The sequence below is a fragment of the Phaenicophaeus curvirostris genome, chromosome 5, assembly GCF_032191515.1.
Source record: "Phaenicophaeus curvirostris isolate KB17595 chromosome 5, BPBGC_Pcur_1.0, whole genome shotgun sequence".
In the NCBI taxonomy this organism is placed as follows: domain Eukaryota; kingdom Metazoa; phylum Chordata; class Aves; order Cuculiformes; family Cuculidae; genus Phaenicophaeus; species Phaenicophaeus curvirostris.
In genome coordinates, this window is record NC_091396.1 from 30,156,444 (window position 1) to 30,171,634 (window position 15,191).

The 15,191-nt window shown below is 39.4% G+C and overlaps 1 protein-coding gene across 1 annotated transcript in view; it reads left to right on the forward strand.

Annotated features, from left to right (window-relative positions):
• The window catches only part of STARD9 (StAR related lipid transfer domain containing 9), a 102,832-nt gene that overhangs the window by 81,251 nt on the left and 6,390 nt on the right, over positions 1 to 15,191 (forward strand). The window contains exons 24-28 of the mRNA XM_069858165.1: positions 406 to 11,511; positions 12,324 to 12,521; positions 12,951 to 13,134; positions 14,435 to 14,581; positions 15,080 to 15,185. Coding sequence (XP_069714266.1) covers positions 406 to 11,511; positions 12,324 to 12,521; positions 12,951 to 13,134; positions 14,435 to 14,581; positions 15,080 to 15,185 — 11,741 coding nt within the window. The remainder of the gene's footprint in view (positions 1 to 405; positions 11,512 to 12,323; positions 12,522 to 12,950; positions 13,135 to 14,434; positions 14,582 to 15,079; positions 15,186 to 15,191) is intronic.

Genomic DNA, 15,191 nt, shown 5'->3' on the forward strand with positions numbered 1-15,191 from the left:
CCTCTCTACACAGTGCGAAAAAGTTAAAGTGCTAGGGTGTCTGTCACAGCATGGTCCTGGAAACAGGAAATAAACTCTGCTATGCGTATTTCTGTGACTTAGAGCCATCCTTTATTTTTAACTAATGTTTGCAGCTACTTGAGCCTACAGAGACTAAATGCCAAGCTATAGTACATAGCATTGAGCTGTGTGTTGGCAGAACATTTCAGGATATCTAGGGGACTGCATGCTTACTGACCGAATGTTATTTTTTTTTTCTTTTTCCACTAGAATTTGCTTTTGAAAGGTTTTAAGATTCTTGCTTAACATCATTACTCTGAAGTACAAGAGATTACTGGTGTGGAAGCATTGTTAAGTAAAGTATTCAAGCAAGGATTTCGCTTTATTTCTTCTTTATTTCCACAGCTGTTTATTGACAACAGAGACTGTCTCTAAATTATCTACCTCGCCAAATATTGATCAATGCTGTGAAGACAGTGCAGCACGGAAGTTGTCATCTGTGGAATATCTTTACAGAAGAAGTAAAGACATTTCTGGGAATGATGACCTTAATGATGAAAAAGAGATGTCCTTTTCAGTTCAGAGGCAGCTAACTGAAAACCAAAAACCATCTTCATTTGGAAATAAAAAAGGAGCTGAAAAAGACTCTAATGATTCAGCTATCATGGCTTATATCAATAAAAATGATAAAAAGATTGAAAAATTGGATAACAACCCAGGGCAAGCTGAATCTCAAGCCCAGACCTCTAAAGGCACCTCTCCTAATCTTTTTAAGAAGAAAGATGAGCCTGAAACCTTTATTACAGGGACAAGGATGACAAAAACAAAGGTGCTAGGAGATTTAAATCAGCCATCAAGTAGTAATGTAGAACAAAATAGAGCTCAGGTATCCAATAAAAAGACTAGAATGGGTATCAATGGAAAAGGCCACAGGCCTTCTCCAGAAAACTTTCCTAAAGAAATGAAGAAAACAGTGTATGGAATGCCCCCATCTGTGCATCTAAACCAAACGGTCAAGAACTGGAAAAGGGAGCCTGACTCAGCCTTGCCAAGTCATGAGAAATCCTCAGTGGAACAGCAAGAATTTCTGATGGTGGCAACATCAGTAGGAAATCTCACTAAGATGAACATGCAGGTACCACTCTCTTATGCTGAAAAAAAGTGGCATAGTGCTCAGATGTTAAGTGCTGGAATGTCCAGAACAGCCACAGATGTTCTGGGAAACTGGCAAGAGGATGATGAAAATGAGATTTCTGATACTGACAGTTCCTATTCTGTAGATTCTCTCTCCTGCGCTTACGCAAAAACTTTTACAGAGAAACTGAAACAAGAAGATTTTGACAGAAATAAACATCTTGCCAACCCAGAAGATTCTGAGAGCGATGACAGTCAAATGTCACAAGACTCTCTGGCAGAAAAGGAAAATAAAAGCAAAAAGCAAAATAAAAGCCAATTTCACAAATCAAAGGCCCACCATGAGCCAGGTAAGCTTTTCAAAAGCAGAACTGATCACCATGTTTCGTCTTTGCTGATGTCATATACATCTCACAGGAGACTGGGAAAGCCTGAAAGAAGCTTTTCTCTGGACAGTTTAGCTGATGGAGAAGAGATGCCACCAGAAGATCCAGTAGAAGAATCCAAGTCTGATTCCTCTGATGAAGTGCCAGCAGAGGTTTTTTGGAAGTTACAATCTCCTCAATCACCAACTATACAGACTGAGGAAGCCTGTGAGTCTGAGACCTGCAACAGAGATACAGAAGGGACAAATCATGATCTGAAGCTGAACAGTTCCTTTTATTTGGACACTAAACCACAGCCTGCTTTCCATAATGCTTGCAAGCAGTTGCTAAAGGGGACAAAAGTCTCCTTTGTAGAACAAGAAAGGTCTCTCAATAGAAGATTGTATTACACAAGTGGAAATCCGTTCTGTGCTACTGATGCTTGGTCTTCCTGTGACTCAAAGGTTGACATCAGCAGCCTCAGAATAACAGCACCTTCTTCCCATGAAGATTTGGAATTTCAAGAAGCTCATCTATACTCTCTGAGCAAACCAGAGCTTTGGCTGAAGAAAGATGATCTAAAGCAGTCAGCTGCTGAAGTTCTTTTTGTTTCTGGCTCGAAGCAGATACACAGTGTTACTCATTCACTACATCACATAAACGAAAGAAACATGGTTTTCTCCTCTGACATATCAGAAGTACCTTTACCAGAAACAACAACAACTGCAAGCAGAGTTTCTGAGAGTGGCTCATTAGATAAGATTCTTAAGGGATGGACAAACTCTAATGAAGAATCTTCCTTGGAATCACAAGATGTAATGTCCTCATTTGTTAGCTCAATAGGACCAAGCTCTGCTTTTGTTTCTATTTCAGCAAAACATGATTATTATGAACATTCAAGTTCAAATCAACCTGAACAAGAACAACTGAATGAATTATCTATTTATAGGTCTACTGCTGAATGCACACAAACATTCAGCTGTTTGGAAAGTGCCTCCACTGCAGACTGCTTGACACTGGTATCTAGGAAAGAAGAGGGTTCTCTCCCCAAAACTCATCCAGAGCTGCCAAAAGATCACAATCTGAAAAAAACACCTCCTATTTCTGTGTTGTCTATGCACATTTTGGAGCAGAGAAATGGCTGTTTAGATGCAATTTTAGAAGATAATTCCTTCAGAACTTGTGAAAAATATGACCTTGATGATGACTACAATAATTTGATGACAAAATCAAATATGACAGATGCAGGCAGTGGAAATGCATCTATCGGTGCGCCTGCTGCTGCATCTTCTACAGAACTTGCTCTTAATATGACCTCAACACAGAAAAGTGGACTTGTTTCACAAGTCCAGTTTGGAAACCATGGACGGCTTTTTCCAAGAAGGGAAACACCAACATGTTGTGGTGAAGGTTTTTTTCTGAATGATTTAACAAATGATAACTTCTCTCTTGTAAGCAGCTACGAGCTTCAGACATTGGCTGGACAAGGAGCGGAATCAGCTGTTATGGTAGGTCTCCTCAGATCTGGGGAGAGTAATTTGGAAACAATGCAAGAAAAGGATTCTGAACAAATATCTGCAGAAGCAATAACAACAGAGACAGATTTTTCCTCACAGAAGACAACATATGGATGTAACCCTTTAGTTGTTGCTCACAGTGCAAATTATGACCAATCTGCTACACCAATGGAGATGTCTCAGAAGGAGATTATCTGTATGGAAACGAGCACAGATAACTTGGCAGAGATTGTACCAGAGGTGCCTTCATTCAGAGATAATGAAGAATACAAAGCAAAGGGTGAAGAAGACTTGTCTTCCCTGAGTCATTATGAATTCGAAAGCAAGCTTGTTTCAAAAAATCATTCCCGTGAATGTGCTCTAGCAGACAGTCAGGCAAGTTGTCTTTCCCAACCATTTTCTACATTATTCATTGATAATACAAGAGAAGAAAGCAGTGATAGAAAAGAACACAATGTCTTGAATTCTCAGGCTGAGGTTCAGAAAGAAAATACATCCAAATGCGAAAACTTAGTGGTAAATGAATTAAGTTACCTCATAGTGAATGTAAATGGGGAAAACACTGAATCCTTCCCTGCTGCTATTTGTGGAAGTACAAATGATTTTCTCCCAGAATCCAATTTGAGCATATTTTACGAAGCTTCAACAGAAACTAATCTTTTTCAAAGTGCATCTGAGACTCAAAATTATGATAAACTATTGGAGCATGTCATAACTGTGAACGGAGATTGGGGTACTACATCTAATCTTACTGTGGAAATCAGTGCTACAGAAAGCTGCTCTCATGTACGTTCTGGCTGTCTTTGCACAACATGCTCTTCAAAATCAACAGGGCAAAAAAACAGTACACGTAAGATGACTGATATTTCTGTGGAATTTGATGCAAGCATTCTCTTGGAAACAGAAACACAGAACAAATCTTTACTTGAATCAAAAGAAGAGAAAGAAGCTCTTTTTGGAAGCTATTGCCCAGAGGAAATCTTGCTTGTTGAAGATGATGTAAACTCAGAGTCAGGAAAAGTATTTGAGTGCAACACAAATATATCAGCTACTGTTTCTCAAGAGGGGAGTCTGTATATAAATGAAGAACCCAAGTTTTTAAGAAACCCAGAAACCAATCCAGAAGAAGCTATGTTTCCTTATCAGAGTACAAAAGCAATCACTGATGAAGAAATAACAAAATTAATCAATAGTGCTATCAACTTAGAAAAAAATGCACTGGAAATTAAATCCAGAGAGATTGAAAGTTTACCTGACTACCCAGTAGCTGAAGTCCGAAGTGGAACTGAAGACAGGCATGTAGAGGATTTCAAAGGCGTACATCTATCTGAGAATCCAAAGAAACCTGTTGATATTGTAGGTTGTGAAGTTCAATGTGAGTTTTGTATAGATCTGTGCCTGACACAGAGAGAGACAGGGAAGGATGAACTGCAGGTAGGCAGCACCAGGGTAGAACACGCTCAGGAATCAAAAGCACTTGTGCATTCTGGCAGCTTTTGCCAAAAAGAAAAAAGCAAGAAAATAGAACTAGATATTTATTCACCAGAGTTTTCTGTTGCTCCTAAAAACACTTCTTCAACTCTGTGTTCCCACACAACAGATACTACTCAGAATACTTCAGGCTTCATTGATACTCATGAGGGGCTTTTACAGATGAACAGAACAATAGAAAATGTGTTTAATACAGAAGACGTAGCTGCAACAGTACTAATCACAAGTAGGCATGGAAATATTTTAGCAAAACCTGAAAATGAAGGACAAGTAAATTCTAGCATTTTAATTGAACACTGTTTACCAAACTGTGTGCCTCAGGAAGACAAGGTTAATGAAGTGACTGAGAGTGAAGAACAAATTACGACAAACACTGAGAGGCTGAGTACTACACGGGAAGAAGTTATATGCACAGGTGAAAAAGTTTTATTTACTGAAGAACCTCTAGCTATACATGAGATGAATAGTGACAGAGATGACAAAGATGAAATTTTAAATCCATTAAAGATCCCTGAAAAATACATGACAGCTTCAGAACTAGAACAGAATACACTGTTAGAAGATGATTTAGGATACCCTGATCCTACTGAAATCAGTGAAGATGGTGGCTCAGTGGACTCTGTTGAAGATACAAGAAATGCAGTAATAAAAGATATGGATGCATATGAATATTCAGTAGTTGATAGTACTGGTATTCACCAATATAGAATAGAAGAAGAATTCAAAAGTCTCCACATTAAAGAGAGCAGTCATACATATATGAGTTGCTTTATGCAATCTCCTGAGCACAGCACTTCAGAAAACTTGAGTGTAAATATCACTAGAAAAAGACCTGATATTTGTGAATTGGATCCACTAGTCTCCAAAGCTGAGGAAGAGAAAGTGCATTTGGTGACTCTAGTACAAATGGCCAAAAGAGAAGAAGAAAAGCAGATGTTTGTAGAAAACAGAGACAAGGTAGAACAGATCATTTTACAAAAACTGGATGAACTAATCTCTAAAAACAGAGGTAGCTGCCAAATGGCACATGATGACAGCAAATTAAATGAAATCTTAAGAGAAAGCCAGTGGATATCTACCAGCTTTTCTAGAAATAGTGAAGACGACAGCAAGCAACAAAATCTACCAGCAATACTGAAATGTACTGAAAAAAACCAAGAAGGTTCACTTGAAGACTCCTCATGCCAATCTGCAAATCATCTTTTATATCCTGGAGGAAGTGATGATTCCCATCTTGTTCAAGATGTTCCCACTGCATTGAAAGGACATAGAAAACCATCTAACAGCAGTGCTGGAACTGGAGCTGTTCTACCTTACTATGAAACATTATTGGTGAATGAGGTCTGTGTTGGTAAGCCTGTTACAGTCAACAAAATGGAAGAAGACAATCATCCTTCTGATAAAACACAAAGTCAGACTGTAGCTTTTCTGCAAACCAAGGCCATGGAGGACAAACAGGAGGAAGAATCCTTTGTATTTAAGGATGCATCCGAGTATGCTGTATCTGGGCAACCTGTCAATGAGAACAGCTCTTCCTCTCCCAATAACGCAGGTGATCGTGAGTCTGAAACTGTTGTACTTCCACAAGGAGCCAAAGGAAACTCATTTTCCCTGGACAAATTAGATTCTTCTGAAGATAAAATTCATGATGTTAACAATGCTAATGAAGAACACAGTGCAAATTTAATGGTTAATAAAGTATCAATAGACTGCCTTAATTCCATAGAAGATCCAGCTCAGGAGGAGGAGGACACCATTGCACCTGATTCACTGCTCTTGGATAATTCAAACACACTTTCTTCTTCAGAGAAGGAAGTACTGGAAGATATGCGAGGAGGGGAATTGCATTCTTTACTAGAAATATCTTCACAAAAAATGTTTCACAATATTAATACAACGTGCAAAGTACTTCATTCAGGGAGTTTATCACAGCATGATGAGAAGAAAAATCAAGGAAACAGGACTTCTGAAGAGTGCTGTCTAGACCAGCCGGGCAGCACAGTTTCTGAGAGTGCTTCAACCCTTTCAGAAGGCCTGAACAAATCTCCGTGGGAAAATCTATGTTATAACAAAGAGTTTCTAAATTATAGTAAGAACTCAGGCACTTCTGAACATTATCCCAGTCTCCTGAATTGTCCAGCATCATTTACAGATGTTTTGATTGCCAGCAATGGAGAGAAAGGTAAAAATGATGGTGTTCTTTCTGAAGAAACAAAATACTTTGAAAGTGAATCAACTGATTTAAATGTAACTTTCCCTGATGTTTCTCAAAAAGGAGATGAAAGGAAAAATAATTCTGCAGTTGCAGAAGCCACACATGCTCAGAATAGTAAACTCTCTGAAAAAGTTATGGTAACAGATCAAAAGGAGAAAATAATTCAAGATTCTTTCCAGAATTGCAATGACATAAAAGAAAATAAAATTCAAGAATACTCAGTACACTTCAGTAATGCTTCTAGCGTGGCTATACCAGAATTGGGCTTGCTTACTTTTCAGAGCCAAGGGCAGACTGGCAGTAAAGAATCAAAGCGTCTTCCATCCTGTTTTGCAGAAGATACTGCAACTGATACACCATTTCAAAGCTCCAAGAACTTCGATGATTTTGATGCTTCTTGTTTACTTGATGACTCAAAATTTCTAATATGTAGTCAGCTTGAGGGCTCACTTCAAGGTAGTTTTTTAAGTGAACAGGTGTCCTCCAGTTCTACAGATGTGTGCTCTGTAAAAGAAGTTTTTCCCCAAGCATCTGCAAGTATTGATCACCCCTCCCTAACACTGTTTTTGGAATCTTCTTTAACTGCAGATAGAGGCCATGAAGAAACTGGCACATACGATGTTTCACATACAAGTGTGTTGAAACATTCCCCATTTGCTATTTTGCAAATACAAGACACTCAGTCTGATAAGGCCGTGGTATTTGATGAGCCAATACATGCTTCAGGAAGTATTTTACTTTCTCTTGCCAAAGAAAACAGGCATTGTCCAGTGTCAGACACAGACTCTACTTCATACAAAAATTCTGCTGTAGATGAGGAACCTGTATATGGAAGTAATTGTAAAAAATTCAGCAGTGATAGAAAAGTTGATCATCATCACTGGACTGAAGTTCCACCACAAGAAACTTGTGCAGAACACATAAAAAAAGGACTAAATGATAATTCTCTTTTATTACCATCTCTACCTTTGGAGGATACTGGAAGGGCAATTCTTGTTCAAGAGAGACAAATGAGAAAAATACTTAACAGAAATGAGGAAGAACTGCATTCAAATACCGCAGCTGAACATCTTGCAGTAAAGACAGAACAGAGAAAAATATTAAGTGGAGAACCTGTTGAGAAGCAAAGCAGCGTATTCTCAAATTCTACAAGTGAATTAATAGGCCCAGAAGTTACAATGTTGGAAAGTCTGTATGCAGATGTTGATGTGGATCTGGAACGTACCTGCAATTCACTTAGTCCAACATATACCTCATACAGCAGGCGCACTGATCCCAGGCGACTGTATAGCACTGTCTTGGGGTTTGAAAAAAAACCTGCAGATCTGCAAGATGCTTGTCAGTATGTGCCAGCAGGTGAACAGATAGAACAGGTACCAGATAGAACAAATACAGATGGCAGAACAGGGATTTTGCTTTGCAAACATAATACATGCTCAAGTGTTGATAGCCTTGATGATGACACTGTTGCAGACAATTATTCACCAACAGGAGATGCTACAATGATGAATAAGACTCTGAAATCAGAGAGACTAAAGTTTTCTGTAGCAAGTAGTGAAAGTACTTCCATAAAGTTTTTACCAGAAAACCACAATTTGCCTCCTCAAGAATCTAAACTGGTGCAATTCAGGAGCAAAAAGTTGTATTCTACCACATGGAATACCAAGAGCTATAAAAAAAGTGAACAGAGACCTTATTTACAAAGTCACAGACTATCAGCCCCAGCTATTGCTGTGTTCTCTGATCTAGAATCTTCATCTAAGGCAGATCCTTTGTTATATTCTGTATCTAAATCACTGCAAGATTTAAACATGAGTGTAGAACCTCCATCACCAACTGAAGATGATCTTCATGAAACTGAAAGATTTTCGAAGCAGGAATCAAAGAACTTTCTACAGGTTAAATCTATACCCAGATTTCAGCAAAGAATTGCACAAACTAAGATGGTTGCAAACTGTGATCTGAAAAATTCACAAAATATTGCAGCAAGAATGCAAAGCAGCCAGTCTTTAAGAGACTGCATTATTCATTCTCCATCATCGTTACTGCACACAGCTCACAGTTCTGTGGGTGCAGAAGCAAATACCCATTCAAAGAGTAGTTCTGTAGCTCAGTGTAGCGAAGGGAAAGTTGAAGAAGCTGGATACCAGACAGAAGCAGATTTATTTTTGCAAGACAGTAAAGACACAATGCATTTTCGTTCAAGTGATATCAACCCATATATTCATCCATGGCAACAAGATCAATCATGCAAGATTGGCTGGAAACAGTATGTTTTTGGAAGTGCAAGTGATGTCTCTTTTAATCAAGTTCCTTTAAACCTGGAAAACTGTAAAGTGATGAGATGTTCCAGTGTAGACAATGGATTGAATTCACAAAATTCTCCTTTTCATTCTCATCTCAGTTCATATGCTACAGCAAAAATTTTATCAAGCACTTTAAGCAGCATTGAAGGTCTTCAAGGATGGGACAATGTAAAACAAAACTTTCTATCTGCATACTCAAGCGACAGTGCCAAGCAGCGTAGCAACGTATCCAGTGAAACACTGGAAACTAATCCAGAAAACAACACTGCTGAATTTGAGAATCATTCTGCACAACCCGGTAACTCTTCAGTGCAAGTTGATGAAATTGTGCTATTATATCCTTCTGAGTGTGAAAGGTCTTCCAAAAAGCTACCAGGCATTACGTGTGATCAGGGAACACAAACAGCAACTACAAGAAGGTCTAAAAGGCAGAGAAGACATCAGAGAAGCTATACAGATGTTTCTGCAAGAAAGCAGGAAACAAACAGAGAATTATTTCATCAACCTTCTTCTTGGACAAGCATGCAGAATCTGTCCATGCATCTGTCGCAGCTTCTTCGGAACACTTCTGAGCTGTTGGGAAACCTCTCTCAACAGAGTATTATAGATAATGAGCAGCATGCCAAAATCAACCAAAGAGGAGCTGAAAAGGCTGTGAAGGGTACTAGGTTAGATAGCTGCACTCAGACTACAGCAGATATAGGCACTCAGACTGAGATTTTGGAAGAACCTCGAAGCAAACTTGAAGAAAAACAAGTGGAGGCAAAAATGGAAAATGAATTGAGGGCAGCTCAGGCAGTAAATGTGGATTGGAGAGGAATAGGTGCGGAGATAGTAGGCAAGATTCACAAAAGGAAAGAGGAAACACTCTCTCTTGAAGAAAGAACACAAGAACAAACAGGGATGAGAAATCTGGGCAATCCTGACTTCCATTACAGTCTTGACAGCATTTTGGAAGATTCCTTTATGCATCTGCCTCTCTTACCCAGAGCCTCTGCTCTCTTGGATCTTCAAAAAACATCATTAAATGCACAGCATAATGTTGCTTTTGTGAGTACCAGAGTTTCATCTGTCACATCGTCTTCAATGAGTTCAGGGCGAGATGGTTCTTCGTGCACTGTAGTTAGCAGCCCTACTAACAGCACCTTTCAATCTTCAGCGTCTTACGCTCAGGATAAAAGAAGTGTCAATGAACTAGAGGTTCCAGCAGAGAAGAAATTTTATTACAAAAACACCTTGCTAGTTGATAGAGCCTCTTCCCCTATTCTTACACTCAGTGCTAGTCCCAGCAGCCAGGCTGCTTTTAGTAAGTCTGTCAGCCCTGCTAAGGAACCTCTTGGATATTCCAGGGGTGCTTCAAGTCCCCTTCACAACCAGAAAAAGCTGAGGGCAGGTCCACAGTCCAGCAGGCAACCTCATGTGGACGGTTTTTCACAGACAGAAACAGACAGTGAAACCAGCACTTCTAGAGATCATAAGGACATAAGAAAGAAATCCGGAAATTTCTCAGATAAGAAAGCAGCCAAAGAGCTTTTAGGACAAGATGGTTCAAAAGGCTTGGAAGAACAGCATAGATTCACGGTTGACGCTCACACTACCATCTGTGCGGAACGACTCTGTCACTCAAGTAGTATGTTGGAGGTGTCAGGCCACAGGGAATGTTTAACAGGTGATCTCAGAGACCACAGTCCACTGACACATTCACTTCATTGTATGTATGTCATGAGGGGAGAAAGAGGTTCTTCAGCTGGAATTGGACACAAAAAATGTGTTGGTAATTCTACTTTGATTCATAATTACTCACCACCAAATGCTGACTTACTATTTAATCAAAAAAGTAATGCCATGTGTTCAAGTAAGACAAATTCTGGCGCATCCTCAGAACCTCTGGTAGAAGCATCTTCTCTACAATTTCATGATTTTTTCTGGAAAATCGATAATGGCTGCCCTGACCTGCTCTCTGATGTGAGCGATGTGCAGGCTTCCTCCCAAGACAACAATACAGATTCTGTAACTGCAAGTGAATGTGACACGGAAATTCCTCTCAACAAAAGTACTGCCTTTGCAAAGCCTTACCGGCCTCGGAGCTATAGTCTCCATGACTTACCTGTACACAACAATTTTAGCAACTGGTGTGGTGTTCAGGGCAGCCTTCCTCCCTTGTTACTCAGCTTAAGCGGCAGCATGACCAATTTAAGAAGTCAGGCAGAAAAGAAACATAGAAGCACACAAGCAGCAGAAATGGAAGGGAAATCCCAGCTTTGTGACAGCAGGAGCAGAGAGATAGAGAGGCTTCAGAGGGAACGTGCTCAGATCATGTCTGGCATTCGCCTGGATCTGCACCAGCATCCCCTTACTGTGGAACTGACCGAAGCAAAGCTCAATTATGGCATCGGGGAAACAGATGCCCTGCTGAGGGCCCTTCAGAGCGGAACTGCAGATGACCCGGTAGCGATTCCAGTGAAGCAGCAACTTTATGAAAGGTAAATGACTTAAAGTAGTGTTGTACTAAGTATTTTGAATATGCTTCACATACGCTTAGTGCAGTGGAAATAACAATTAGTAATGGGCACTTAATCATTTAGTTACACTGAATGAACTATACGTGAACAGATACAGTATTAAGCTTATTTTATATACAGTAAAGTAATGCATTTAAAACAAAAATTGGGGTTACTTCAAGAAAATAGGGAAAAGTATAAGATTTGGTGTAATTAAAATCTAGTGTCACCCCACTTTAAAATTTCTGGCAGCTATGAGAGTGATCATGTCTGCCTGGTGTTCATGGGAATATATTTAATTGATTTACTGCAATGTAAAATTAATTGGTATGTCCTGTTTATGGGAATATCTCCTTCATGCTTCCGTGAATAAATGCTGCTGTATAAGTATGCAAAACCAAATTAAAAAACCTCATACATATGCTAAGTAGATTATGAAAATATCAAGATCCTTGATCCTTGCAATTGGATTGTAGCATTCAGTTTAGGAAGCTGTTGTAATTAAAAAAAATTCTGGGGTAGCTACCTTAGTCTCCATCCTCAGTTTGCCTCTTGGCCATCACAAGCAATAACTGAGAACCTGTTATGCATTTCCTACTGTTATAAAAGAAGTGGAGTTTTAGAATTTCTGCATCATCTGTCAGTTTGTGGCCAAAGGGATATTTGTAAGGGGATGTTTTAGATTCCTATAAATTTTACCTTACAAAGCTACCTGATACTTAAGTGTTTTGAACAATTAGAAAATATAACTTGACAGGCTGTGTTTCATTGCTCTAACCACATTTCCCTAACAGACACATGAGGACTATTGAAACTCTGAGGAAAGAAAGAGAAAAAAGGCTGCAAAGATACCAAAGAAGCCGAAGTCTGAGTCCTCAAAAGCACTTGAGTCTGTTGCAGACGCTGGACACAAGTCAGAGGGATCTTGATCTCCCCAGTAGACGCCAAGAATATCTGCAACAACTGAGAAGAGATGTAGTGGAAAATACCAGGTAGGGCATTAGAAACCTCTCTTTTGGCCTGATGAACACTACCAGTGTTCACAATGGGTGCACATTAATGGTTGTTACTGATATCTGAGACTTCTGTGGCAGAATTCTTCTCGATGCAGAAGTGTTAAACTTTGGGATAGAAATCTAAACTTTAGGATACACTAAAGTGATAACCTTAGACCATATGGAGAGCTGACTTAGAAACCAGTGTAATCTCAGTGGTAAACTGGACATGCAATCTGAATAATTTTCCAAGGTTAATGTCCAGGTAGCCTTTATGAACAAAAAAGCTTTTTGAAGGCTGATGTGGTGGGTTTTAATTGCATTTCTGGCAAGTTCTCCTGTTCAGTGTTGAAAGATGATTTTCTAAGCATGGTAATTTGTCAGCTGAGCTGATTTCAAGTAATGTGTGTTCAGCTATCCATACAGGGCTCGGGAACTGAAAAGAAGAAGCATTCAGCATCCTTCTGACATTGAACTGTTGCTCCGAGATTATCAGAGGGCACGAGAGGAAACCAAATCTGAAATTGCACGAGCTAGGGACAAACTTCGGGAGAGAGCTGAACAAGAAAAAAGGCGTGTACGGGAGCAAATATTTTCTCAGTTACAGAAGGTGAGCATTTACAGAGGAAACCATTCTGCATTATTCACATCAACACATTGTTTTTAAAGAAATATTTCCATGGCTCCGTAATTCTTCTGTTTGATACACATCGGTGTACAAAAATAGAAGAATTAAAAGCAAATTTGTGCTTCAAAGTATCTCAGTAATACTGAACTGAATACCTTTCATGCTTTTGAACTACATCTTCCTGAAACTCCTGATGTTTTCTCATTGGATTGAACTTACACAGCCATCCTGCGGAGTATCTGCCCAGCCTGTTGAAGAGTTTTGCCAAGGTATAATAGACTGAGTTTATTTCAGTGTATACCTTATTCTTTTTTTTATTTGTTTCTCTTTTTAGATTGTCCTCTGTGTGCGTGTTTGTCCTCTACTTTTGTGTTTTTCTTCTGCACTTTGCTACCAATCTTGCACAGTCCAAGTGTGTGCATTTTTCTCCTAGGTGGAAGGATCTCCTTAGGATGTATCTTCTCTGCCCAGTTTCTGACTACACTTTTATGCAGTGCACTTGGCCACTGTCTGACAATGCAGCTTCAGTCGTGGCTGCAGTCATCCTCTCCTTATACGTGTGTTTGTGGATACAAAATGTGGTGAACATTTATTTCGTTGCTCACCACCCCTTAAAGCACCTCAAATCCAGGCATCTCCACTGGATGACTGGATCTCACCGTATCTGGTGCCATATTTTTCTTGTGAAATGTAGACATACTTCACCTGATTTGGAAAGCCAAAGTTAAAACTGGCCTTGAAAGTATAAATAATCTTGAATTTCTCAGTATTTTCCTATTATGTAATTTTTATTTCATCATTCTGTGCTGGCATTGAGTAGCTGCATTGATTCGAGTAAAATCTTAAGTCTTCAACAACTACATTTGACCAGAAAGTTAAGTCAGGGGCTACTTCAAGAAGCAGGCAAAGAGCAACAGATGGGACTGGAAAGAGATATTTTTTAAAAAATTCCTTTTTCTCCTTAAAAATATCCTAGCCTTGGTTTGATAGCCTGAATTCTTATATGTGAAGAATAACAACGGCAGATGCTGCATTTCCCCAGACTTCTGGGTTTTACAGGGTGATCCGCTCTATGACTTACATAATCTTAGTCTTTCAAATGAGTATGAAATAAATACTTTCTGTATAGCAAGAGCTTTTGTTCTGTCAACACTCCTTGAAAGAAAATGAACTTTAAATGATTCCTCTTCCATTGTTCAGTGCTGTTACTGATTTGACCAGCTGTTGTGCAAGGTAAGTTTTGTGCAGCTCCTTGTTTGTAATACTGTGATATCTTTCACAGGAAGAAACCAGGCTGAAGACTCTTGCAAGTACAAGCAGTTTGTGCACAGGCTCCAGCCTCAGCCTCTCCTCTGGCCCAACATCTGGTTACAACAGCAGTAACACTGCTCCATATACTGCAAGTAATCTCAGCAGCCAGGAAGGAGAGGTGAGAAACAACTGGTTTGTGTGACTGATGTGGTACCATGTAATTGCAAAGGACAATGATACTTTTGTTTTTCTGAAGGGGTTTTTTTGAGTGCACAGATAAAAAACAGATAAGTCTTTACTGTTGTCTGTAATGCCACTATCTGTCAGAGGGTTTAGAAACATTTAGGCCTTTTCTTGTGATAAACCAGAACCTGATATTCTCTTGTGTGCCTCTCTCAGAGATCCATACATTGACTTCAGAGTTTGTGTGTGAACTTCTCAGATGTTACTTTTTGGTGTGCGCACCTGTGCTAGCTCCTCACACTTGGTTTGGTAAATTTCATGAGCCAAGCTATCATTTCATAACCTGGGAAAAGGCAGAGGAGTGTTCATATGATAAAGAGAAGCTTCTCATCTTGTAAGGTAGATTTGCTACAAGTATTCCATTTGCTATGTAACATGGTTTATTTTTCCCATTTCTCACCAAAAGCACCACTTCTGCTCTTTCTTAAATCAGGTCTCTTCTGGAAAAGCTTTGCTTTCAAGAGATACACGAGGTCGTTCAGCTGTTAGAAACAGTCAGCTTTATGTGTTGGAGCAACTACAGAAGGATTCAACATTTGGTAAGT